The following is a 27,445-nucleotide window of genomic DNA, read 5'->3' as shown; positions in this document are numbered from 1 at the left end:
ATAGTTTGTTTATCCATTCATCTGTTGATGGGCATCTAGGTTGTTTCCATCATTTTGCTATTGTGAACAATGCTGCCATGAACATAGGTGTGCATACAGTTGCTTTATTTTAAATGCCATGTATTCTAAAATAACTATTGCTTTAAAGCTTCCAAATAAGCCCACAAGTAAAACGGCTTTATTTTACTGACTGAAAATCTAACTAACTTGTATATGTTCGCAGTCTGGGAAGTAATGATGAGTATCTTGTTGTGCTCTGTATAGATAGACGCTAGCAAGATTTGTATATGTATTTCTGGTAGGAATATTTCTTGTAAGGCAACTCCCCATAAAATAACAAAACATTCCTTCCTTTATCCACTTGAATCTGATGCATCTGACCATATTAAGAGGATTTTTATTGCTAGAAATGTAGAATAACAGGCAAATGAAAAGGAGATGATGTATTAACTCCAGGAAAAACAAAATGTATAAGAAAGGGAATATAATTATGCTTTACATGGCCCAGCTGTAAACAATTTTTATAATATAAAATAAACACCAGCTTTTTTCTAACCAAAAAGTTTTGTTTAAACATCTTGAGAGAAGTAGAAAATGGGAGATATATTTGGTCAGAAGAAGGAAGGGGATTGTATAAGAGAATTTAATCCTCATCTGTTTTTGTAGGCAATCAACATAATTTCTAAAACTGAAAAATTAAAAAAATACCAGTCTAGCACACTATTTAGCAATATCAAGACAGGTAGGAGAAGAAACAGCTAAAAGGGTGGAAAGTGGTTTCTCTGGGGAGTGGGAAAGAAGCTGAGCAGGGGAGTTGCTGTTTTTCATTAGAAGCTCATAGAAATATTTGACTTTTTAGCCCAAGTACATTTATTTCTTTGCAGTCACACACACACGCACACACGCACACACACACAAGTCCTGGGATCCTTCTTTTATGTTGTGTTTTATATTTTGATTGTGTGCTTTAAGTCATATAGAATAAACTGTTTCAAAGGTAGCAGTGTTGAAACTTTCTGTTCAGGCTTAGCGGAGGTGAGCTGGGCTTCTGTGACGGTGAAAGAACTCTGTGCACCGCATCCACTTACAAGCCGTCCGCAGCTGAGCTTTTTGCTCTCCCATGTGCTCATTGAGCACTGAATGCACATTTGCTTCTACAGCTGCTGCAGAGTATCTGCTGCACTGCTGATACAAGCTTTAGCTTCTCCTTTCTTAGGTTTTCTATCGAAGTATACAGTCTACATTGTAGTTAGGAATATTCAGGAGCCCACGATGGGATAAGCACAGCATACAACCCTTAGCAGATAAAGCCTCTGCCCAGTGTATCACCATTAAAGAATTCTATATCCAAGATAATGGGTTTTCTTCCAGAGATTTACTTTGTATGATCTCATAATTAAACTGCATCAATGTATTAGCAGGCAGGTACTCAGAAGTTTCAGGCAAAGAAAATCCTCCTCACAAACCTAGTAAGTAATTGAATATACACTTAATGTATATATTTTTCCCCCACCTCTTCTTAAAAGGGTTGGAATTAAGAGAAGAGAGTCTCCATTTTATACAATCAAAGAATATTTCTTTATAAGTCATAAAAATCGTCTTTGAATATAAAAGTGGTATCCTATTCTTTAAAATTACTGGGGCTGCCATCATATCAACATCTCTGACACAGACTTGTTGAATTGAATACACTGGTATTGTGGGGTAGCAGGAGTAGTTCTGAAAGTGGAATTGGGATGGAATTCATCTGGCTTGTCTTCTGATCAATTTCCTTCTATTTTCACTCTAGGAGGAGATCTCTTTTCAAAAAACTAGCCAAGCAGCCTTCTCCTTTACTCCATACCAGCCGAAGTTTCTCCTGCTTGAACCGATCCCTCTCATCGGGAGAGAGCCTCCCGGGTTCCCCCACCCACAGCTTGTCTCCCCGATCTCCCACACCAAGCTATCGCTCTACCCCTGACTTCCCATCTGGTGAGTGAGACTCCTGGGCTCGACAGCAGGTAGAGAGAGGAGGTGAACAGCATCATCTGAGGTCCTGAAGATGTGAAACTAATTCCAGCTGAAGGAAAGAAGGCTGAGGATGTAAACAATGTAGAACAGGATTTATAGGGAGGTCATAAGCAGTGGCTATTCTGGCCATTAAAATAAGACAGGAAAGGGGGAGTTTTTGCTTAGGAAGCATTGCGTTTATGTTAATGGTGGTGGAATAATTTGCAAAACAATAGTGAGAATGGTTACACAACATGAAGACTGTAATTAATGTCTTTGAATTATACATGTAGAGATTGTTGAATTGGGAATATTTTGTTGTGTATATTTTCACCGCAATAAAATAACTAAGACAAGAAATATCGGATTAAACCTCAGTGGCGGGAGCTTTATCTGAAAAGCATTTCTTTCATTAGAGTTAGATGCTGAGACAATTTGCTGACCTGTCCTGACCCTCCCTAAAACAGTCTGGGCTAGAAGCGTGGAAAGAAAAGGGGAGATGACTGTGGATACTCAAGGTGTTCTGTTTTTCTCCCACAGGTACTAACTCCTCCCAGAGCAGCTCCCCAAGTTCTAGTGCCCCCAACTCTCCAGCAGGATCAGGGCACATCCGGCCCAGCACTCTCCATGGCCTGGCCCCAAAACTCAGCGGGCAGAGGTACCGGTCCGGACGGCGTAAATCAGCTGGCAGCATCCCGCTTTCCCCCCTGGCCCGGACACCCTCTCCAACTCCCCAGCCCACTTCCCCGCAGCGGTCACCCTCGCCTCTGTTGGGACACTCGCTTGGCAATTCCAAGATCGCTCAAGCCTTCCCCAGCAAAATGCACTCCCCTCCCACCATTGTCAGACACATAGTGAGGCCCAAGAGTGCAGAGCCCCCGAGGTCCCCACTGCTCAAACGCGTGCAGTCGGAGGAGAAGCTCTCACCCTCCTACGGCAGTGACAAGAAACACCTGTGTTCCCGCAAGCACAGCCTGGAGGTGACCCAGGAGGAGGTACAGCGGGAGCAGTCGCAGCGGGAAGCCACCTTGCAGAGCCTGGAAGAGAACGTGTGTGATGCTCCGTCCCTCAGCCGCGCCAGGCCCGTGGAGCAAGGCTGCCTGAAACGGCCCGTCTCCAGGAAGCTGGGGAGGCAGGAGTCTGTGGACGATTTGAACCGAGAGAAGCTGAAGGCCAAGGTGGTGGTGAAGAAACCAGATGGCTTCCCCGAGAAGCAAGAGTCCCATCAGAAATCCCACGGAGCCAGTAGTGATTTGGAAAACCTCACTTCCTTTAGACTAGAGGAGAGAGAGAGGAAAATCTTCCCAAAGGCATTAGAAAGATCAAATCACTTTGAAAACAAAGCCAGCCTGCAAGAGGCCCAGTCCACAGGCAGCCTGCTAAAAGATGCTCTTCACAAGAAGGCCAGCGCACGGGCCAGCGAGAACACGGCCTTGGACACCACAGCATCTGGCTACAGCCCTGTTCCTGGGGAGCACAGCCAGGGCGCAGGGGACTTCAAGCGTGTTTCCCCTCCCGGCACCCTCCAAGATGGTCTCTCCCACTTTGCTGATAGGGCGGCCCCCAAGAAGGGTGAAAACACAGAGAAGGCCACCCAGGCCAAGGAATGTCTCCGCTGTGAGAAATTAGACAGCAAGCTTGCCAATATCGATTACCTCCGAAAGAAAATGTCACTTGAAGACAAAGATGACAGCCTCTGCCCCGTGCTGAAGCCCAAGATGGCACCGAGCACCCATGATTGCCTGCCAGGAAATGCAGTCCGGCCCGTGGCTGGGCCTCAAGAGGCCCCACCAGCCACTGAGGGCCGAGCATTTATCAGCAGTGCCCACACAGCTCAGATCAGCACTGCCGCCTTTGTTCCTCTCAAGGCCTTAACTGGCCGGATGGACAGTGTGGCCGAAAAGCCAAGCTTGGTTGCTCCTGAGTCCCCTGTCAGGAAGAGCCCCTCCGAGTATAAGCTGGAAGGTAGGTCTGTTTCCTGCCTGAAGCCCATTGAGGGCACTTTGGACATTGCTCTCCTGTCTGGACCTCAGGCCTCCAAGACAGAACTGTCTTCCCCAGATCCTGAACAGAGTCCCGGCCGGGGCAGTGACATGAGGCCATCCACACCAATGGCTCTTCCTGGCAGCCCCGCGAAGGGCGAAACTACCAGTCAGAGGGAACCTTCCTCTGCCAGCTTGAAGATGCATAAGTCCTACCTGCTCGAGCCACGGTTCCAGCCACCCAGCCGGGGCCTCCAGAACTCCCCAGCAGCTCCGCAGCCTGACCCAGAGCTAAAGCGGGACAGGAAAATCTCCCATCCCACCACCAGGGGCCTGTTGACAGTCATGGAAGATGATCCTCAGCAGAGAGAGAGCAGTGCCACCAGACACCAAGACCATACCCCTGATGCCAAGCTCCTCCCCTTCCCAGGGCAGAACCTCCACAGTGCCGCTGGGAGTCCAGACCCAGCTATGCCCCACAGCCTCCTGTACTCTGAAGGGACCCCCTCCAGGGAGAAGCCCAGCCTGAAAGAATCATCTGAAAGGGGCCCTTCCACAGCCAGAAGTGAGCGGTCTGCCACGAAGGCTGGTGCCCGCCAAGACCTATCCACAGAGCAGTACCCTGCAGAAACTGCTAAAAGTAGTGACAACTCCAAAAATCTACCCTCTGCAGGAAAGACCCACCCAGACTTCTACACACAAGCCCAGACCATGGAGAAAGCTTGGGGGCCTTGTGGGAAAACAAACCACAAGGAAGGCCCAGGTGAGACGAGACCACTGGCCAGAGAGGACTCTTCTTTGCGCTCTGCTGGAATTCCCTGTGAAAGGGAGTTGAGGAAGGTCAGAAGTGGCATGGAACCCAAGCCTGAAGCCCCTCTACCCGGGTGGTCTTTGCAGCCACCAGGAATTGTGAGTGGGAAGAGTGAGAAGCTCTCCAGTTTCCCATTTTTGCAGAAAGACAGTCCCAAGGAATCTGACAGGAAAGACCAGCCTCTACAGAAACACCTCAGCAGTAGCCCTCAGCCCCCACTGACCACCAAAGAACTCCCTGGCCTGGCCACTCAGCAGTACTGCAGTCTACCAAGCCATTCTTCAGGCAAAGAGCCAAGGATCAAGCCCAGTGCTGCAGAATCCAGCCCGGGTCTCCAGGACCCTCCCAAGCCTGCTGCTGTGTACAATGAAAGCAGCAGCCAGAAGCCCAGGCCTGGCCCTGACCCATGCCCACCAAAGTCTAAGCACCCAGACAGGCCCCTCTCCTCCCAAAAAGCAAGCATCGGAGCTGCGAAGGGCAAGGAGCCTGTCCAGCAGCCCCTCAGCAGCTCGAGCAAAGAGGGCAAGAGCAGCGGTAAGGGGGTGTTGGATATGTTCCCTGCCATCCCAGGTTCCCAGAACAAAGCCAGCGATGCGATCCGCCAGGGAGAAAGTGGGCCTTCCCTCCCACTGCAAACCGAAGGGGGCCTTCTAGACCCTAAGCCAAAACCCACCAGTGGTGGTCATCCCCCAGAGGTGCTGGAGAAGCCCATGCATTTGCCAAGGCAAGGATACCCAGGTTTTGGTGAGTCAGTCGACCAGAAACTTCCCACTGTCAGTGAAAAGCAAACCCTGTCTCCAAAGCACCCCAAACCATCCACTGTGAAAGATTGCCCTGCTCTGTGCAGACAGACAGACAAGAGTCCAAGTCAGCAGGCCATCACCACAGACAGAGTGTCTGAAGGGAAAAAATGTACAGATGCACTTTATGTTCCAGCAGAGAGTGGGAAGCTAGAGGCCAGCCTTTCCCTTGCTCACAGTGAGGCCAGGCTGAAAGGTGCAGAGAGGCCAGCTGCAGTAGTGGGGAAGGGTTTCCCAGAGGCCAAGGGGAAAGTGCTTGGGCCCCAGAAGTCCTTGACAGAGGCAGGCAAGCCTGGTGGCATGAAACGGTCGCCCTCCGCCACTGGGCAGAGTTCTTTCCGATCCGCTGCCCTCCCGGAGAAGTCTCTGAGCTACTCCTCCAGCTTTCCAGAAACCAGACCAGGAGGCCGGGAGGCCTCTGCAACCAGCAGCGACACCTCTTCTGCCAAGGCCAATGGGTGCATGGCTGAGCCCACAGTCCCCAGCATCAGCGACCATAGGAAGTCCCTGTCAGGGGGGGATGGCAGAACCCAAATGACAAAGAGCGACTCTTTGCCATCCTTTTGGAGCTCCACTATCACTCTAGAGTTGAACCACCCCGACCCCAACCTGGGTGGGGGAGTTGGCCACCAGGACAGGGCCCTCTCAGTGACTGCCACTGTAGGAGAAACCAAAGGGAAAGAGCCTGCCCCGGCCCAGCCTTCTACAACCAGGAAACAGAATGTGGGCAGGGAAGTGGCCAAGCCAGCCCCAGCTTCAAACACTGACCGCCCCCTCACCCTTTCTGCTGAGAAGGACTTTGTGGTGAGGCAGAGACGGGGGAAAGAGAGTTTGCGGAGCAGCCCTCACAAAAAGGCCTCGTAATGGGGCTGGACCTGGGGGCAGGACTGTGGAGACTCAGCCTGAATGTGTAACTGTGTCTTGACTACCTTTCTTAACCAGCACTGTGTGGGGTTTCTGCCAGGCAGAGGGGGGAGCCTCAGTAAGGAAGGGGAGAGGGAAAGACAGAAAGAGGGGACCTTCTTCCAAATGCCTTCCCAATTTTAACCGGTAAAACTGTTACCATATAGTGTTTGTACAAAAGACAAAAATACCTTTCCAGTTGAGATTGTTGAGGAAAAAAGATTTTCTCTGTAAATATATAGCAATGTGTTTGGTTTTGAATGTAGAGTCTATACCTTGCTGCTGATTGCATCGTTTACTACAGCTTTGTTGGTTTTTTTTTAAATAAGATTTTTGCGTAGTTATCATAATGTAGTAATGAAGCAAAATGGTTAAAACTGGGTGTATGTATAAATATATATGCACCCATCTTCATACATATGCACATCCGTGCACATGTTTTGGTCTGTGGTTTAATAGAATATTTCAAGGTGACATTTTTATAAGTTAAAACATTCTAAGTAGAGTTAAAGATGAAAGAAAGCCCTAAATATAGTAGATTGTGAGTTTTTATGTGTATTTTTAACCAGAGATTTTGATAGTACTGTATCTGGCTACCTATATTTCCAGATCAAAAGCAAGAACTACTCTTAATCACTGCATTTAGAATCTTCCTCCATTAGGAATGGCCAGAACAAATGGAGCTAACCATTTGCATGTCACAGTCATCCTAATGGGCATTTGATCCTGGGTCCAACTGTCTGAAAGGCCAGTTGTCCTTGTCTGTGTATGTTGAGTCTCCACCCTAGGTGGAGCAGGAACTATAAACACACATCAACTTCATTTCTGTTCTTTTTCTTTCCCTTCTTTTCAAACTCTTACACTCAGGCCTTTATGCTGTGAGTCACTAGTCCAAGAAGCACACGTTTTGTAGTTGTCCTGCACCAGCCCTGCTCTTGAATACAAAGGAAAATTACTGACCGCACACAAATCGGCTAGTACTTAGGGTCAAGTAATAAGCATCAGGCGTTGGGAGAGGTTTTAAATTTGCCTTTTTGAGGAAAAGAAGGGGGGTGGATTTTGGCATCATAGCACACTGTATAAAGAAATAATCAGGACATCAGATACATTTTAATACATAGCTGGGGCCTTATGTTGTAGATGAAGCTTGCTGTTTTTAGCAGGTTCTGGGTTTCACATTCATTTCTGATGCATCGAGTAGCTCCATACATTTCATAACATGATCTCTTTATTTGTATGCAAAATAATACTGTATTAATAAAGAGCAGCATTTTTGTAACACACAGACTTGTTGGAGCTATTTGGTGCTTGAATGTGACTGTCCTTTTTACTTTTGCTAAGCCTTATTTAAATTTTGTATACCGTGAAATATGTAGAATTTGTCAAATCATTTTAGTGCTGAGGGGTTTTTGTTTTTCGTTGCAGTTTTTCTGGTGGCTTGTTTTGTTTTGTAAGACGGCACTTGCTGACGTAAGTACTGAGGCACTAGGTGAAGATGCACACAGATAAGTATTTATAAGATGCTTGGAGCCGATAGGAGAATTTGTTGCTTTGTTTGCTTTTGTGTAAGAGAAAAATCCTAATAAATAACTGATCTGGCCCCCGTCTCCTTCAGGGATGTCTTAGTATCTTCAGGCTATAAAATTGTTCATCTGAGCATCATCTTATGGCCCTGTGGATTGTAAATCAACTAGCAAGGCTGTAAACTCTGCTCCTAAAACAATGACGTAATTTAATCGACTGTTTTGGTTGTCCTTCATTGTAAAAGGAGTTGGCAATGGCAAGAAAAAAGAAAAAAAGTTTCCTCCTTGCACCTAAATATATTTTCCCATGTGGTTTGAGCCATCTCCCATCACTACTTTTTTGAAATTATAGAAGAAACAAATATTTTACAAGAACTTAGATGACTTTCAAAAGTGGTCTCAGCATTTATAATGCATATCTGTGTTTGGCAGTTGTCGTAACCCAGTCCTTCTGCAGTCAGACATCAAGACAAACAGGTCTATTGGGGAGGAAGTTCATGGTTTACAGCCTTTGCTTTTTAACTGTCGAGTTTCCTTTAAAGCACAACTAGCTGCTTGTTTACAAATGATATTTTTATGTATATTTTGTATAGTGTATTATCATTTTTGCCAAATGTTTTTTGCATTTTGGATGAGTAAAGAGTACTTAAGGTTGCATTCATGTAATACCTGTTTGTTGTTGTAAACCTCTCCAGTCAGCTGGTAGAAATTCTCCTAACTGTGTTCTATTTGGTCAGTCTCTGTGTGATTGTAAGGTGTGCTCCTTGGTAGTACTCCCAGCTATAGATTTACCAGCTTAAAAGTTTGTTAGGATCTGTGCAATAAAGTGTTTGCAGTCTTATTTTCTCTAAGAAACTCCCTATGGATGTCATAATTGTTGTATATTGAACAAATATTTATACTTATGCAGTTGCATAACATTGAAATAAAAATTTAGCATGAAAAGATAATGACTAATAAGCTTTTTTCCCATATGCACATATACATACCACCTCCCAAATGTTACTGAATATAACATCCTATTATGGAAAGTGTGGATTTTTGCAAATTGCCTTTTGCTTCATGGACTGGTTTGCTAATTTTTTTACTTACACAAACATAGTCCCTACTTACACAAACATAGTCCATTCTTCAAGATTAAGTCCTCTGTTAAGTCCTTTCTTTTTTTGTGTTTGTTTTTAATTAACCTTCCTTGCCCACAGAACTTACCAACTTCCACACCATGTTCACCATCTTCCCCATAATCCCAGTAAAAGAGGTATTCTTTCTGTGTGATACTACCTCCTCTGATTCTCCCAAGATCTTGTTCCATCAATTACCATTGTTCCCCCCACCCCCCGCCACCCCTTTCCTCCCCTCCGGTCTCTTTCCTTTCTGAAAACCTTTTTCTTGACCTTGCCTTTCCCCTCTTTTCCTTCTCAGCTGACTTCCCAAAAGAATAGTCTACACTTTGTATTTTCAACTCTTCACATCATTCCTCACCCCACTTTCATGTGGCTTCAGCCCACCACACCATCAACACTGCTCAAAGGTCACCAGTAACAAACAAGGCTGAATCCAAAGCCCACTTTTCAGGACATCACATCAGTAGGCCATCTTCTCCTTGAATAGACAGGAATGTCAGTCTTCCTTGACACCACACTCCTCTCTTCTAGTTCTCTTCAACCTTCTTTTACCTATTCTTTTCTGTCTCTTTGGATGGTTTCTCTTCTTCCTCTGAATACTTGTGTCCTTACATACCGGTGCTTCCCAGAGTTCGTTCTTGGTCCCTGGGCATTTCTCCTTGGATGTTCCATTCACTCAAGAGCGTTTCTCCTTGGCTACTCCTCAGGCATCTCAAATTCAAAATGTCCAAAAATGAACTAATTATCTTCTGTACCCCTTCCTCTCAAACTGAAAAAAAAAAAAACAAACCCATTGCCGTCAAGTCAATTCCAACTCATAGCGACCCTATAGGACAGAGCAGAACTGCCCCATAAGGTTTCCAAGGAGCGCCTGGTGGCTTCAAACTGCCACCCTTTTTTTTTTTTGGTTAGCAGCCATAGCTCTTAACCACTACACCACCAGGGTTTCCCTTTCTCTCAAAGCACCCTCTATTCCGTATATTCCATCCAAGCCAGATCTAGGCTTCTACCTAAACTTTCTGTCTCCCATCACATCTAAATAATCACCAAGTCCCACCAATCTCATGAAATACTCATCTATGCGATCCATCCTCCCTCACTATTCTGCCACCAACAGCCTTAGTTTAGTCTCTCATATTCTCTCAGATTACTTCAACAGCCTCCTAACTGGTCTCCTTTCCTCTGCTCTTTACCTCCTCCCGTCCTTTCTTCACAATGTACCTACCCAGAGAGATGTTTCTCAACTGCAAATCATAATGTTACTGCTCTTGCTTTAAACCTTTAAATAGCTCCCATATTCTTTAGGATAAAGCCCAGTTCCTTAAACTTGCTCTTTCCATCTCACCCTGGGTAACTCCAGCTCACCCTTCATGTTGGACTCAGGCATCAGGAGGAAGCTGTGGTGAGGGCCTCAGCTGGCCAGTGAGCCCATCTTCTTTGCCTCCCTGTGCATCTCCCCCATGGACTTACCGCATTATTTTGGAATTATCTGTTGCCATATGTGTATCTTCTTTACTAGACTCCAAGTTCCCTGGGTCTTTGTCTTGTTTGTTTTTATTTCTAGGACCCAGCTCCTAGGGATTGTCAATAAATATTTGCTGAACTGAATTGAGAAGGAAAGAAATATTGGTGGCTACCATTTGTGGCCCGTTTAGCATGAGTCAAGCACCACACTAGATACTTTGCATTATCTCATTTAACCTCCATGCCCTTTGAACTGTGTGATGTTGCCTCATTTTATAGATTAGGAAACCAAGACTCAGAAAAAAGGTCAAGTGAGTTACCCTAGTGATTGGCAGGGCTGGGACTTGAATTCAAGCAATCTGACTCCAGAGGCCTGCACGTTTAACCTCTACCATTAGACTATAGACCTGCCTCCTCCTACACTCTCATCATCTACTGCTCTGTAGGTTACAAGATGCAAGAGGACAGAATCATGACATGATGATCTTCATTGCTTGCATAATATAGTATTCCCTGCTTCGAGGAAACCACTCTGCTCAGATTCACATTTTGAAAAAGTAATTATAGAAATGATTATTTTAATGGTACTTGATATCACACTATGCAGAAGAGTAAGTCAGCCTTCACCATAAAACACACATACACATACACACACACAAACGATATTAAACACACATATCACAGAGCCAGTAACAGTCACAGTCACAGCAATAGCTGTTAAATAAGCAAACAATTTAGAGAAAATGCATAAGATAAACTTTTTTTTTTTTTTAATGAAAACTAGTTAAAAGTATTTACCTTGCTGTAGACTAGGTAAAAGTAGCGAGGTTATTAAAGGGCCTGATGGCTCTAGACAGACATGCTCCTGTGAATCTGACCACTCTGAGGCATAACTTCTTGTACAATATTTTTAGCACCTGCACAGTGCTATGTAATCTTATTTGGGACATTTTTAATATAAATGTAGCTACGTATGTGTTTGGGGGGGATAACATTTCCCTAACAAACTGTGAGGGATACATTTGCTTTCCTTTTAAGCCCAAGTTGTTATTTTTAATGACTCTCTATACCTGAATGTAAGTACAGTGGTGTGCAGTCTACAGGAATTACAATTTTGGAATAGGGGTGGATGAGGCAAGATAACCAATGTTGTTGTTTGCCATTGAGTTGATTCTGGCTCATAGCAACATTAAAGGGCAGAGTAGAACTGCCCCTAGGGTTTCCAAGGATGTAATCTTTATGGAAGCAGACTGCCACGTCTTTCTCCTGCAGAGTGGCTAGAAGGTTCAAACTGCTGACTTTCCATTAGCAGCCCAGTGCTTAACTGAGCACTTAACCATTATGCCACCAGGGCTCCTTAAGATAACCATTACGACCAGAGAATTCATAAACTGTGAGGTTGGAGTGAAAATAAGGAGAAATCACATCTTCAAAAGAAATCAATGCTAACTCACTCACAGGGGGCCGTCAAATTGGATCCTCACCAGCCAAGCACTTACAAGAGGAAAAGAGGTTTGTCTGATGACTTCGAACACATCTCAAATTCTAACATACACGTGAGTCACGTGACGATCTTGCAGATTCGAATTTGTAAGAAGGTCTAGGGTAGGGCTAAAGATTCTGAGAATCTAACAAGATCCTGCATAAACGGTTAACATCAAAAGGTTGGAGGTTTGAGTCTACCCAGAGGCACCTGGAAAGAAAGGCCAAGAGATCTACTTCTAAAATATCAGCCACTGGAAACCTTATGGAGCTCTGGTGGCACAGTGGTTAAGTGCCATGTCCAGCTACGGCTGCTAACCAAAAGGTAGGCAGTTCATATCTACCAGCTGCTCCTTGGAAAGTGGATGGGGCAGTTCTACTTTGTCCTATAGGGTTGCTATGAGTCGGAACTGGCTCGTTTGGAGCACAGTTCTACTCTGACACACATGGGCTCGCTATGAGTCAGTTGATTCTATGGCAACTGTTTTTGTTTTGTTTTTTTTTTTAATAAACCTTAAGTGAGTCAAGTACTGCCTGGCTGGAGCCCACACTAATGCCCTGCCTGGCTCCACCAGGGAATTAGAATCTCTCAAGATGGGGCCCAGGCATTGGTACTTAAAACAAAAACAAACCCCCCTCAGCTGATTCCAATGTGTGGCCAAGGTTGAAAACCAAAATATAGAAAAAATTCTCTACCTAGAGCTTGATACTTTGTTGTTTATTAACTTACTCCCCTATCTCAAAGTGAAACCTCTCAAAAAGAGCTTAAAGAAATTCCTTATGTAACTGCTGGTGCCGTATTCTAAAGACCCTTGCTACTCTAAGTGGACTTCTCACACCAGCAGCATCAGACATTGCCTGGGAACTTGTTAGAAATTCAAAATTCCTTGCCCCACCCCAGGTGTATGGAATAAGAATCTGTATTTTCACAAGATCCCTGTCTTAGTTATCTAAGTGGATGGCTTTAACAAAAAGAAAATTTATTCTCCCACAGTCTAGGAGACTAGAAGTTTGAATTCAGGGTGCCAGCTCCAGGGAAAGGCTTTTTCTCTCTCTCTCGGCTCTGGGGGAAGGTCCTTGTCATCAATCTTCACCAGTAGAGGAGCTTATCAGCACAGGTGCCCCAGGTCCAAAGGATGCACTATTCTCCTGGCTCTTGTTTTTTGGTAGTATGAGGTCCCCCTGTCTCTCTGCTGGCTTCTTTCTTTTATATCTCAAAAGAGATTGGCTTAAGATACAACCTAATCTTGTAGATTGAGTCCTGCCTCAGCAACATAACTGCCTCTAATCCCATCTCATTAACATAGAGGTAGGATTTATACAACACATAGGAAAATCACACCAGATGACAAAATGGTAGACAATCACACAATACTGGGAATCATGGCCTAGCCAAGTTGAAAGATATTTTGCAGGGGACACAATTCAATCCATGACAATCCCCAGGGGACTTGTTTGCACATTAAAGTTGGAGAATCACTGTATCACTATTTCCCATATTTTCTGAAAGTTTTACTTAGGGTATTTGTTAAAAATAATGATTTCCAGGTCCCATCCCAGATCCTTGACTCAAAAATCTCTAGGGAGGGGCCTGGGAAATTGAGTTTGTATTAAGTGGGTGGAAAGGGCAGATGATTGTTTTCAGGGATGCATGGGAAATACTGGTATAAGAGAACATTAATTAATCATCTGTCTCCAAATTTGTCTATAACTAAAGTCTACTATGATGATTAATGTTTTATCAACTCTAAGTCCTTAGTTATAGAAAACTCATACTTAAAAACCGTTGAAACCATCAGGAAGGATGGACGGAAACATTAGGTACCTGCTATAAATATGCTTAGCACTGGGGAAAGATGCTTTTCACTCACCATCTCATTTGAGCCTGAAGACAAATCTCAAACCAGGTAGTGGTGGTAGTATCCCCATTTTACAGATGAGTAATCCAAGGCCTAGACAGGCTATGTAACTTGCTTACATACACCCGGTAAAGAGAGCTTGGATTAGAATCCTGATATTTCTGGTACTAAAACTCTTGACGTTTCTAGATATTATCAGATGTCATGTAATTGAATTTGGATACAGACCCCTCAATGAATAAGCCATCTCATTTCCTCTTTACATGCAGAAAATCATGTGGTGCTATATTACAATTTGGTGATTGGTGGGAAACCATGAGCCAAGGAAACTAATTCTCCATGATAAAAACCAAACCCACGGCCGTTGGGTCAATTCTGACCCATGGCGACCCTAAAGGGCAGAGTAGAATTGCCCAATTAAAGTTTCCAAAGCTGTAACTTTATAGAAACAGACTGTTACATCTTTCTCCCTCAGAGTGGTTCAAACCGCCAACCTTTTGGTTAGCAGCTGAAGACATAACCACTGTGCCACCAGGACTCACTCTCCACAACAGGGCTCCGTTATTAGTTCTTGCAAAATTCTATCATGTGATCTCTGGCATTCTTTCTATCACCAAGGCCATGTTTTCCAATTATCAATCCTTCTTCTTCCTTTCTAACTTTCACATTCCAATCACCAATAATTATCAAAGCATGTTAATTGCATGTTTGATAAATTTCAGACTACAGAAGTTGGTAAAAATCTTCAATTTCTTCATCTTTGGCCTTAGTGGTTGGTGCATAAATCTGAATGATAGTTGTATTAATTGGTCTTCCTTGTAGGTGTATGGATATTATCCTATCACTGACAGCGTTGTACTTCAGGATAGATCTTGAAATGTTCTTTTCGATAATGAATGCGACACCATTCCTCTTAAATTTGTCATTCCCAGCATAGTAAACCGTATGATTGTCTGATTCAGAATGGCCAAGACCAGTTCATTTTAGCTCACTGATGCCTAGGATATCGATATTTATGCATTCCAATACATTTTTGATGATTTCCAATTTTCCTAGATTCATACTTCATACATTCCATGTTCCTATTATTAGTGGATGTTTGCAGCCATTTCTTCTTATTTTCAGTCCTGCCACATCACCAAATGAAGGTCCCAAAAGTTTTACTCCATCCACATCGTTAAGGTCAACTCTACTTTGAGGAGGCAGCACTACCTCAGTCATATTTTGAGTGCCTTCCAACCTGAGGGGCTCATCTTCCAGCACTATTATCAGACAGTGTTCCACTGCTCTTCATAAGGTTTTCACTGGCCAGTTTTTTCATAAGTAGACTGCCAGGTCCTTCTTCCAAATCTACCTTTGTCTGGAAGCTCTGCTGACACCTGTCCACCATGGGTGACCCTACTGGTATTTGAAATAAGGGTGACACAGCTTCCAGTATGACAGCAACCCACAAGCCACTGCAGTACAACAAAAGTTCGGTATTCTCAGTCAGAACAAGGCCAGAGGTCGACTGCAGAACAGGCCATCAATTGCTCATATGCAAGTTCAAGTTGAAGCAGAAGAAAATTAGAACAAGTCTACAAGAGCCAAAGTACAACCTTGAATATATCCCACCTGAATTTAGACACCGTCTCAAGAGAAGATTTGACGCATTGAACACCAACGACCGAAGACCAGATGAGTTGTCGAATGACATGAGGAACATCGTATGTGAAGAAAGCAAGAGGTCATTAAAAAGACAGGAAAGAAATAAAAGACCAAAATGGATGTCAGAAGAAATGCTGAAATTTGCTCTTGAATGTAGAGTAGCTAAAGCGAAAGGAAGAAATGATGAAGTAAAAGAGCTGAACAGAAGACTTCAAAGGGCAGCTGGAGAAGACAAAGTTAAGTATAATGAAATGTGCAAAGATCTAGAGTTAGAAAACCAAAAGGGAACAACATGCTCGGCATTTCTCGAGCTGAAAGAACCAGACAAAAAAAATTCAAGGCTTGAGTTGCAATATTGAAGGACTCTATGGGGGAAAATAATAAACGATGCAGGAAGCATCAAAAGAAGATGGAAGGAATACACAGAGTCACTGTACCAAAAAGAATTGGTCAACATTCACCCATTTCAAGAGGTAGCATATGATCAAGAACCAATGGTACTGACGGGAGAAGTCCAAGCTGCACTGAAGGCATTGGCTAAAAACAAGGCTTCAGGAATTGACGGAATACCAGTTGAGATCTTTCAACAAATGGATGCAGCCCTGGAGGAGCTCATTTGTGTATACTGAAAAATTTGGAAGACAGCTACCTGGCCAACTGACTGGAAGAGATCCATATTTGTACTCATTCCAAAGAAAGGTGATCCAACGGAATGCAGAAATTATTCAACAATATCATTAATACCACATACAAGTAAAATTCAGCTGAAGAGCCTTCAAAAGTGGTTGCAGCAGTACATCGACAGTGAACCGCCAGAAATTCAAACCAGATTCAGAAGAGGACATGGAACAAGGAATATCATTGTTGATGTCGGATGGAGCTTGGCAGAAAGCAGAGAATACCAGGAAGATATTTACCTGTGTTTTATTAAGTATTCAAAGGCATTCCACTGTGTGGATCATAACAAATTATGGACAACATTACAAAGAATAGGAATTCCAGAACACTTAATTGTGCTCATGAGGAGCCTGTACATAGATCAAGTGGCAGTCATTTGAACAGAACAAGGGGATACTGCATGGTTTAAAGTCAAGAAAGGTGTAAGAGTTTGCACCCTTTCACTATATTTATTCAATCTGTATGCTGAGTAAATAATCCGAGAAGCTTGACTATATTCAGATGGCAGCATCAGGATTGGAAGAAGACTCATTAACAACCTGCAATATGCAGATGACACAACCTTGCTAGCTGAAAGTGAAGAGGACTTGAAGCACTTACTGATGAAGATCAAAGACTACAGCCTTCGGTATGGATTATTCCTCAACATAAAGAAAACAAAAATCCTCACGATTGAACCAATAAGCAACATCATGATAAACAGAGAAAATACTGAACTTGTAAAGGATTTCATTTTACTAAGATCCACAATCCGCACCCATGGAAGCAGCCATCAAGAAATCAAAGGATGCATTGCCAACACCACCACCAATTAGTTCCAATTAATCAGTAGGCAATTTCCTATCTAGCATTTCCAGTTCATAATACAAATGTAACATGAAAAAATGTAGCTATATTAACTAGGGATATTTGCTTCCTTCAATATTGTTAGGTTCCAACTCATAGCAACCCTATGTATAACAGAATGAAACACTGCCTGGTCCTGCGCCATTCTCAAAATTGTTGCTATGTTTGAGCCCATTGTTGCAGCCGCTGTGTCAGTCCATCTCATTGAGGGTCTTCCTCTCTTTTGCTGACTCTCTACTTTACTAAGCATGATGTCCTTCTCCAGGGACTGGTCCCTCTCGAACATATCCAAAGTACACGAGACGAAGTCTCATCATCCTCCCTTCTAAAGAGTATTCTGGCTGTACTTCTGCCTGTACAAGACAAATTTGTTCGTTCTTCTGGCAGTCCATGGTATATTCAATTATTCTTCACTAACACCATAATTCAAAGGCATCAATTCTTCTTCTGTCTTCCTTATTCATTGTCCAGCTTTCATATGCATATGAGGAGATTGAAAATACCATGGCTTGGGTCAGATGCACCTTAGTCCTCAAAGTGACATCTTTGCTCTTTAAATTAACACTTTAAAGAGGTCTTCTTCCACCACTCTTCTGTCAGTTTGTTGTACTGTGGGAGCTTGCCTGTTGCTGTGATGCTGGAAGCTATGCCACCGGTATTTCAAATACCAGAAGGATCACACATGGTGGACAGGTTTCAGTGGAGCTTCCAGACTAAGATAGACTGAGAAGAAGTACCTAGCGATCTACGTCTAAAAAACTGGCCAGTGAAAACCTTATGAATAGCAGCGGAACATTGTCTGATATAGTGTCAGAAGATGAGCCTCTAACGTTGGAAGACACTCAAAATATGATGGGTGAAGAGCTGCCCCCTCAAAGTAGAGTTGACCTTAATGATGTGGACGGAGTAAAGCTTCTGAGACCTTCATTTGCTGATGTGGCATGACTCAAAATGAGAAGAAACGAACAGCTGCGAGCATCCATTACTGAACATCCTTCAGTATGGGCCAGGCTTTAAGGGACTCCGTGGTAAGGCAGTTTCTCTAAATTCAATTTCCCTTCTCCCAGTATGTTTATAACTTAGTCCTCAAGGAATCACTTTGTGTTGTTCCTCTCTCTACCTCCTACTCTGGTTAATATTGTACACATCTCACATGTCTGGAAAAGCTAGAAATGACCACAGCTTTGCTGAACCTCCGTTTTATTACTTTTTGCATATTGATAGTCAATCAGGCTGGCCCATGTTCAAGTCATGTGGGCAGTTCAGCCACCCTAGACCTGGGACCAGCCTGATCAGCACCCATCCTAGTAGAAAAACATGCAGCAGTATCTCACTGGTTTCTGGAACCACGCATTCCTAGAGCCCAGATAACTATCTTGTAACAGCCTCAGCTGATGGTAGGGCTGACAAGCCAATACTTAATGCAGGCAAGCACTGCCGATAGAGAATCTGCTTCCAAGATTAGCATTCTCTGTACACTTTGTGACAGGTCACTCAAGTCTGTTCAGATGTGGAAAAAATAAGTATCTGTTGCATATGGTTACTAGTTATCGCCCCACGGAGCTTTACGAAAAGTCTATTAACACTGTAAAGCTGAAAGCCTCTAACAAATATTCATCCGCTCTTTCATTTAACACTGCTGGGAGATGGCTGTCAGCAGCCGGGAGGTGAAGGATGAAGATGTTTGCAAGGCCCAAAGCAAGCATGTTGCAGCTACAAAGTCTTCATATGTCAGGCTGGCATCGCGGTATCCTGAAACCCTAACCCGTCTTAATACAAATCTTTTGCCTGAAAGTTCTGTCCCTTTGGAGACTTAAGTTGTGTTAAACAGTGCCGAGCTGAAGTAATTTCCTACGCTGGAGTCGTATCTACTCAATTTGGGACTGGAGGCGATTTCTGTGGAAGCCCCACCGGCTTGGCAGGGCAATGCGCCGTGTACTGCGAGCCCTAGCTCCTCCTCCCCACCCTCAAATCCACTGCCCACTGGTCCATCAAAAACCAAAAAAAAACAAAAACAAAAACAAAAAACCCCACCAAACCCGTTGCCGCAGAGTCAATTCTGACTCATAGCAACCCTGTAGGACAGAGTAGAACTGCCCCATAGGGTTTCCGATGAGCGGCTGGTGGATTCGAACTCCCGACTTTTTAGTTAGCAGCCGAGCTCTTCACCACTGCACTACCAGGGCCTCAGGTCCTGCCAACTGGGGATCATTAGAACAAGTACGATGGCTCCCTCCATTCTCAAGGAAAAAGAAAACCAAAAACCCATTGCCCTCCAGTCGATTTCGACTCATAGAACCATATACAACAGAGTAGAATTGCTCCATAGGGTTTACAAGGAGTTGCTGGTGGATTCCAACTGCTGACCTTTTGTTTAGCAGCCGAAACGCTTAACCACTGTACCGCCAGGGCTCCAGGGAAAAAGGAGCGGGAAAAAAGAAAACCAACCCCCTTGCCCTCTCATTGAGACCCTTATAGGACAGGGTAGAACTGCCCTGGGGTTTTCAAATAGCATTTAGGTGGATTCAAACTGTCAAGCTTTTGGTTAACAGCCGTAGCTCTTAAGCACTATGCCACCAGGGTTTACCAGGAGTGGGGAAAAGAAAGGCAACCTGTACAGCATGGGCCTGGCAATTTGCATTTGAAAGTATAAAGCCTTAGAAAATGACTACCTCCTTTTTCAGTACCTGTAAATTCACAGGAATCCCTGGGGGGCACAAATGGCTAAGCACTTGACAGAGAAAGGTTGGCCCTTCAAACCTATCGAGAGGCAACTTGGTAGACAGGCCTGGTGATCTGCTTTTGAAAGGTCACAGCTTTGAAAACCCTGTGGAGCATTTCTACTCCACACGTATGAAGTCGCCATAAGTTGTAATGGACTCCATGGCAACTAACAACAAATTCTCACAGGAGTCCCTGTGTGGTGCAAACAGTTAATGGGTTGGGCCACTAAAGGAAAAGTTGGAGGTTTGAGTCTACCCCGTGGTACCTCAGAAGAAAGGCCTGGTGACTTACTTTCAGAAAAAAAAAAAGATCAGCCTTTGAAAATACAGTAATACTCTGATATACAAGGGGTTTCCATGAATTGGAGTCTACTGAAGGGCAACTAGTCAAATTCTCACAACCATGATGAACTTTTTATTTTTTGTCTTTGTTAAAAAACGAAACAAACAAGAGTCTCCCTTAAAAACAAAATAAAGCAAAAACAAAAAAACCTCATTTTCTTTCTATTGCATGGTCATTAAAGGCAAATCAGAAATATAAGCAAAAAAAAAAGTTTAAATCACTGCAATTCCACTAGTCGCCATACCCATCTATAATTTATGTGTATTTTTTATTTTTCAAAAAAATGGAATGATAGCGGGCATGATCTTTGGTAACCTGCTCTTTTGCTTAATATTAAATCACAAATACATTTCAATGCCTGTAAATAAACTTCTGCAATATTATTTATAATGGCCACATGACATTTCATCATATGAATGTGCCATATTTTTTTTTCTTCTCTGCGTGTGTGTGTGTGTGTGTGTGTGTGTGTGTGTGTGTGTGTGTGAGAGAGAGAGAGAGAGAGAGAGAGAACTTCAGGTGCAGCCATGCCAGGTTCATTTAATTTATCCCTGCCAACCAAAACCAAACCCGTTGCCGTCAAGTTGATTCCAATTCATAGCCACACTATGGGACAGAGTCAAACTTCCTGCAGAGCAGGTAGTGGATTTGAACCTCCGACCACTCAGTTAGCAGCTGAGTGCTTAACCACTGCACCACCAGGGCTCCTTTTTACTTTGCTATGCCTCTATCTAATCCCTTGCTTCTAACTACATCATGTGGTGTGCATCTTCCACATTTTACCTACCCACTCTCACTGATGAACATTCAAGTTGCTTTGAACTGGTCCTCCATAAATAGTGCTGCAGTGAGTGTCCCTGTGGACATGTGGACATTCTTGTGATATATCCCCAGACTAGAATTTACGGGTCATATATTTAACTTGAGTAATTATTGCCAGATGGTCGTAGAATGGCTGCACCGATCTACACCCCCATAAGCAATGCATGCAATCCTTGTATCCCACGTGCCAGCCACACGGAATATTATCCAGCTTTCTCTTTTTCACCAGTCTAATAGATATAAAACTATACCTCATTTTAACTTGTATTTCTCTAGTAGAATTGACATGTTTATAATGTTGTTATCCCACACAAGAGCATAGAAGTTCTCCCCATTTATCCAGAGCATTCCTAATTTATGTAATCATTTATCTGTTCTTGGATATTTTGGTTCTTCCCATGAAAGGGAGAGAGAGAGAAAGGGAAACCCACGCCATTTAGAAAGTCCATGAACCAACATGAAGGGAAGAGGACAATGATGGGTTTCCTGGTGGACACCTGTCCTCAGCATACCTTTGCAGGGTCTAGCACCATGTCAGGAACAGTCAAGTGCTTAGCGAATATTAGCTGAAGATGAGGAGGAGGGAAGGAGGATGTTCAATAAAATTCACTGCTTAATCATTCATGAGCAATAATGGCTTTTAAAAAGAATCTGTAGATTCATTCTTTGGTTCAAGTCCCTCAATTTTAAGTAAATGATTTCACATTGTAAATAGCTGGGGGCGGGGGGGTGAGGGGGGGAATAGGAGTAGGAGAGGTAGGTGTGAGAGTAGGGTAGCTTTAGGAGCACAGTTCTGTTAACCTGGCAGTGACGGTAGAAGGGACTAACAAACTACCTGACCAGAATCTTTCACCCTTGGATTTGGGGCTCTTTAGCCCTTTTTTGGTCATTTTGTTAGGAAAATTCCTCTTGCGGGATATGGACCAGTTTTTCAGCTCATTCAACTCATGTAGCCTAACGTGTTTTTGCTATCAGTTGATAAAATTCAGATTAGGAAAGTATTTTACATGAAATCATGTGGCCAAAAGTCCAGGACCAAGCCCAGTCTAACAGAATGTCACTATCTAGGGGTAGAGCACAGGAATCCATTCTGTCAAGAATTCCCAGGGTGATTCTGGTGATGTTCCAGGTTTGGGAGCCACACTGGGCTGGCCCATTGCTTGGCAGTGTTCAGGCTGGCTCCTGCCATGTTGGACAGGAAAACTCTTAACGTGTCAGGGCAATTGATGCTAGCCCAACACCCAGGACCTCCAGTCCTAACTTGCTGAGAGCTAACCACAACTTCTCTTGCTATAATTAAGTTAATTTTCTCTCCATCATTCAGGGCAGATAGAAGACAATGACATCTACCCTCTTGCATTCTATACTAATATTAGAGAATGATAACTTAAAAACTCCATTTATTTTGGGAGTAAACTTCAAAATTGCAAACATGTTTATTGGGGAATTGGAGGAGTAGGAATGATATGACAGTTTCCTGTCTTGAAATCCTACAGATAATGCCTGTGTTTGAGTCTGTGCTGTGTTCAGTTAGCAGTGACGGCTGCTGGTGCTGGGAAAGGTATAATTTGCTCCCAGACTGTAGTACTTGCAGCTTACACAGGGCGTCCTCTGTGATGGAGGCCAGTCAGCTTTTATGGACTTCAATGCTATTTGCTTCAGTACACTTTGAAATGCAGGGTCAGCTCACTGAGCTACAACATGCAATAATAGCACATTTTTATAGAAGTGGCTTGTCAGAGCAGCAACAACATGTGATACATAAAACCAATAAACACACCATGTCTACAGATTCTATCCCAGTAACCAGGATAAAGCAATAAAATTGACAGCAGCCATCAAAAACTCCCTCTCTGACTTTGTAGGGTGAATTTACTGTTGCTTAAAACAGAGGAGCTGTCACAAAGCCTCAGATCAGTGTGAAGTTATGGAGTAGCAAGTTGCATTGCATAAAAGGGGAGCATGCCTGTAATGGATTGAATTATGTCCCCCAAAAGTGTATGTCAACTTGGTTAGGCCATGATTCCCAGTATTGTGTGATTGTCCACCATTTTGTCATCTGATGTGATTTTCCTGTGTCGTAAATCCTACCTCTATGATGTTAATGAGGCACAATTAGAGGCAGTTATGTTAATGAGGCAGGACTCAATCTACAAGATTAGGTTGCATCTTGACTCAATCTCTTTTGAGATATAAAAGAGAGAAGCAAACAGAGAGACAGGGGGATCTCATGCCACCAAGAAATCAGAGCCGAGAGTGGAACATGTCCTTTGGACCTGAGGTCCCTGCTCTGAGATGCTCCTAGACCAAGGGAAGATTGATGACAAGGACCTTCCCAGAGAACTGACTGTCATGGTTTGAATTATGTCCCCCAAGAAATGTGTGTATCAATTTGGCTGGGCCATGATTCCCAGAATTGTGTGGTTAGCCTCCATTTTGTGACTGTAATTTTATGTTAAAGAGGATTAGGGTGGGATTGTAACACTACCTTTACCCAGGTCACATGCCTGATCCAATGTAAAGGGAGTTTCTCTGGGGTGTGGCCTGCGCCACCTTTTATCTCTCAAGAGATAAAAGGAAAGGGAAGCAAGCAGAGAGTAGGGGGGACCTCATACCACCACGAAAGCAGTGCTAAGAGCAAAGCGTGTCCTTTGGACCCGGGGTCCCTGCGTAGAGAAGCTCCTAGTCCGGGGGAACGTTGATGAGAAGGCTGACAGAAAGAGAAAGCATTCCCCTGGAGCTGATGCCCTGAATTTGGACTTTTAGCCTGCTTTACTCTGAAGAAATATATTTGTCTTTGTTAAAGCCATCCACTTGTGGTATTCCTGTTAGAGCAGCACTGGATGACTAAGACACTGACAGAGAAAGAAAGCCTTACCCTGCTGCTGGCACCTTGACTTTGGACTTCTAGCCTCATTGGCTGTGAGAAAATAAATTTCTTTTTGTTAAAGCCATCCACTTATGGTATTTCTGTTATAGCAGCATTAGATAACTAGCACAATGCCTGATCAATAAAAACCAGCTTTGCTAAGGCCTGAGAACCTGTAGTCTTTAGTGTGATGCAATCTGCATCAGAAATTCTCTACAGAATGGTTTTGCATTTCCAAATTGCACATTAACTATTATGGATGGCAGTGTGGATGCCACCCATCTGCTGGTTTGTTGTACTGTGAGGTGGCTTGTGTGTTGCTATGACGCTTGAAGCTATGCCACTGGTATTTGAAATACCAGCAGGCTAACTCATGCAGGACAAGTTTCAGAGGAACTTCCAAACTAAAACAGAGTAGGAAGAAACGTCTGGCGATCTACTTCTGAAAATTAGCCAATGAAAACCATATGGATCACAACAGAAAACATATTCTGTTGTGACATAGAACAATATAGTGCTGGAAGATAAGCCCCCTAGATTAGAAGGCAACAATGGACTCAAGCATGCTGGTGATCATGAGGGTGGCATGGGACTGGGCAGCATTCTATTCTGTTATACATAGGTCACCCAGAGTTGGAGTCAACTAAACAGTAACTAACAACAACAATAACATAAGTGTGGCTATGTGATGATACATTAGCAATTAATATTTCTCAACTCACCGTAAATCCTGATGACAGAAAAGAGCTTAAATCTGACAGAATTCACGGGAAACTCAGTGGGTTGGTGTTATCTAAGACTAGATTCTTAGAGTATGGACCTTCTACACTCAAAGATGAGAGAAGTTGGATGAATAAAATTATCATTAAGAACAGGGAAGGATGCAGTGGTGTGTCTTTGGCTATGTGTATTTTCACCAAAAAGAGAGAGCCGAGAAGGGGGAGGGTTGACGTGTTGTGGGGTTGTTGGCCGATGTCATCGAATGGTATGTGTGCTGCTGTTTCGTGAGAGGCTATTTGTTCTGTGGGCCTTCACCTGGAGTGCAATAAGAAAAAGAATGGGGAAGGATGTGAATGTACTAAATGCCACTGAATTGTTCGCTTTAAAATGGTTAATTTTATGTTATGTGAATTTCACCTGAGGTTAAAAAAAAGAATAGGAAAGGATTTTACATGGAATCATTTGGCTGAGAATCCAAAACCAAACCCAGTCCAACAGAATCCCAATACCTAACAGCGGGCCCCGGACATTTCAGGCGACAGGTATGTGGGAGGTCCAGGAAAGAGAGGAGGTGGGGATAGTGGCTGAGAGTAGGTGGAGATGGGCAAGCAGACAGAACTAGGAACTAATAAAGGCTCAGGGAAAAGACCTGGTGGTGCAGTAGTCAGGAGCTCAGCTGCCAACCCAAAGGTCGGCAGTTTGCACTCACCAGCCAGTCCGTGGGAGGAAGATGTGGCAGTCGGCTTCTGTAAAGATTACAGCCTTGGAAACCCTATGGGGCAGTTCTACTCTGTTCATAGGGTCACTATGAGTCGGAATCGACTTGATGGCGATGGTTTTTTTGGTTTTTAAAGGGCTCAGGGATCATAATCTAGGATAAATGGGAGCAGTTATTAAACAAAAGTGTGCTGAACCCTTACTATACCCCAGCCATGTCCCAGGATACCACGGTGTATATGGGGGAGATGGGAAGAGACAGCCAATAAATGAACACAAGTGAGCAAGACAATTCCAAACACTGACAGGCATCTTGAAGTCAATAAACCAGGGTCCTGTGAGAGGGGTGTGGCATAGGGGTTGGCTTAGATTGAGTAGTCAGGGAAGACGTCCCCTCAGAGGAGGAAATAGCGCTGAGATGTCAGGGATATCAAGGAACCATTCAGAGACTGGTGGTAGCATCTTCCAGCAAAAGAAACAGCAAGTGCTGAGGCCCTGAGCTCTCTCAGGCAGGAAGGAGCTTAGAGTCACTGCTGTTCCCATGTCTATTCTGCTTTTCTTGGGGGTAAAGTGGTAAAGAGGAGCTGGCTCCCAAGTTTTCACTCTATTTTTATGTCCCACAGTCATGCCTTCATTGAAGGGCTAATGAATTCTGACTGAGTATCAAAGTTCATCAGTTTTTACTGTGATATTCAAGGAACAGAAGGAAGGGCTGGGTGGCCAGAGTGTGTAGAGTAAGAGGAGAACTGCCTTCCAAGTGGGAGAAGTAAGCAGAGCTGGATCACAGAGTGTCTCCTGAGGCCAGGATAAGGAGTCTGGATATTAAGTGCAAGAGGAAACCATGTGGGAGGGTGGGGATGTGGGGAGTGAATGCATGTTAGAGAAAGATCACTTTGATTGTGGTAGGAGAATTGACCCTGGAGGTGGAGAATAGAACAAAAGAGGACAGACTGAGGCGGTAGTGAGAGAGTGAACGGCTGGGCTAGCTGGCTGCAGCGAGTGTTGATGGGGCAGACAGCAATGGTTCCTCATGGCACAGAACACGTACCCGCCCTGTGCTAGAACTTCTTTGTTTTCTTATTGACCAAGGCTTCTCCAGCTGCCTTAGTTATGTACTGCAGCCCTTGACCCTAATACAGATACTAGGAAGAAGAGTAATATCTATCTCTTTGTATGGTCTGTGTTAGTATCTGCTTATCTTTGTACATACCCTGTCCGCATTGGATCAGTGCCTGGCTTATAGTAAGTACACAATAAATATTAGTTAAAAGGATAAAGAAAGGGAAGATAGCATGGAGCAGGAAATGAAGGTAGGAATGAGGGAGGGAAAGAAGCAGATAAAAGGAAAAGGATAGAAGGCAGGCAGCCAGGTAGGAAGGAAGGAATAGAGGGAAGAAACAGTGAGAAAAGAAAAAGTAAGACAAAAAATGAAGAATATGAGGGAGGAAAAGAAGGAAATGAGGGAGGGACCAGTGAGTACAGTTTTTGCGTCTTCAACGGTCACCATTAGAAATATTTCCAAAAGTTTCCAAAGCGTGATCTTCTAATTTGTTGCAAACAAATGAACAAAATCAACAAAACAAAATAAATATGTGTCCTGCTAGATTCCTGTCTGAATTCCCAAAGGTGAGTGATCCCTGCACAAGAGGTGACAGCGAGGGTTGCTGGGGTCAGTGGAAGACGTGCTTTCTAACCTGGGAGGGTTGGCTGCCTGAGATTGCTCAACCACAGCTACCTTTAGGCCACTAGATCAAGGAACCTTTTCTGTAGCAGTAGTTAGGAAGCTGGAGGAAAGACTCCCTGCTCCACAGACTTAGAAAAGACTGGCAGAGGCAGCTATGCCCATTTGTGCACATTAGGTTCCTTTTCCACCCAAAGCCCAATGAGGAAAAGCCCGGGTCACTGCAGACTCCAGCCCAGCATCAACCCAGCAGCAGCTCAGGATGTGCACTCTGAGAAGAATGCTCCACCATCCTAGGCCCAGAGAAGGAGTAGAGGTGGCTGAGGAGGTGTAACCCACTTGTTTTGTATTTCCAGGTGAGAATCTCCCTTAAAATGTGTCCTGAACTGACGGCCTCTCCAATGCCCTCTCCATCACGTTAGGAAAGCTCTTCCGTTCTCACACACTTGTTTTTTCACATGG

At 43.9% G+C, this 27,445-nt stretch overlaps 1 protein-coding gene across 5 annotated transcripts in view; it reads left to right on the top strand.

The window, feature by feature from the left end:
• Positions 1–8,956, top strand: part of MAST4 (microtubule associated serine/threonine kinase family member 4) — a 755,237-nt gene extending 746,281 nt beyond the window's left edge. For 3 of the 5 annotated variants that reach the window (XM_004374531.1, XM_012554988.1, XM_012554987.2), the window contains 2 exons: positions 1,790–1,971; positions 2,530–8,955. In XM_004374531.1, coding sequence (XP_004374588.1) covers positions 1,790–1,971; positions 2,530–6,446 — 4,099 coding nt within the window. In that variant the 3' untranslated portion in view covers positions 6,447–8,955. Of the gene's footprint in view, positions 1–1,789; positions 1,972–2,529 lie in introns of all 5 variants that reach the window. The other 2 variants (XM_023729575.1, XM_012554989.1) reach the window with 2 other exon arrangements.
• The last annotated feature ends 18,489 nt before the right edge of the window (positions 8,957–27,445 follow it).

Source organism: Trichechus manatus, unplaced genomic scaffold, assembly GCF_000243295.1.
Source record: "Trichechus manatus latirostris isolate Lorelei unplaced genomic scaffold, TriManLat1.0 scaffold00029, whole genome shotgun sequence".
Classification (NCBI taxonomy): domain Eukaryota; kingdom Metazoa; phylum Chordata; class Mammalia; order Sirenia; family Trichechidae; genus Trichechus; species Trichechus manatus.
This window is presented reverse-complemented; position numbering and strand designations above follow the sequence as displayed.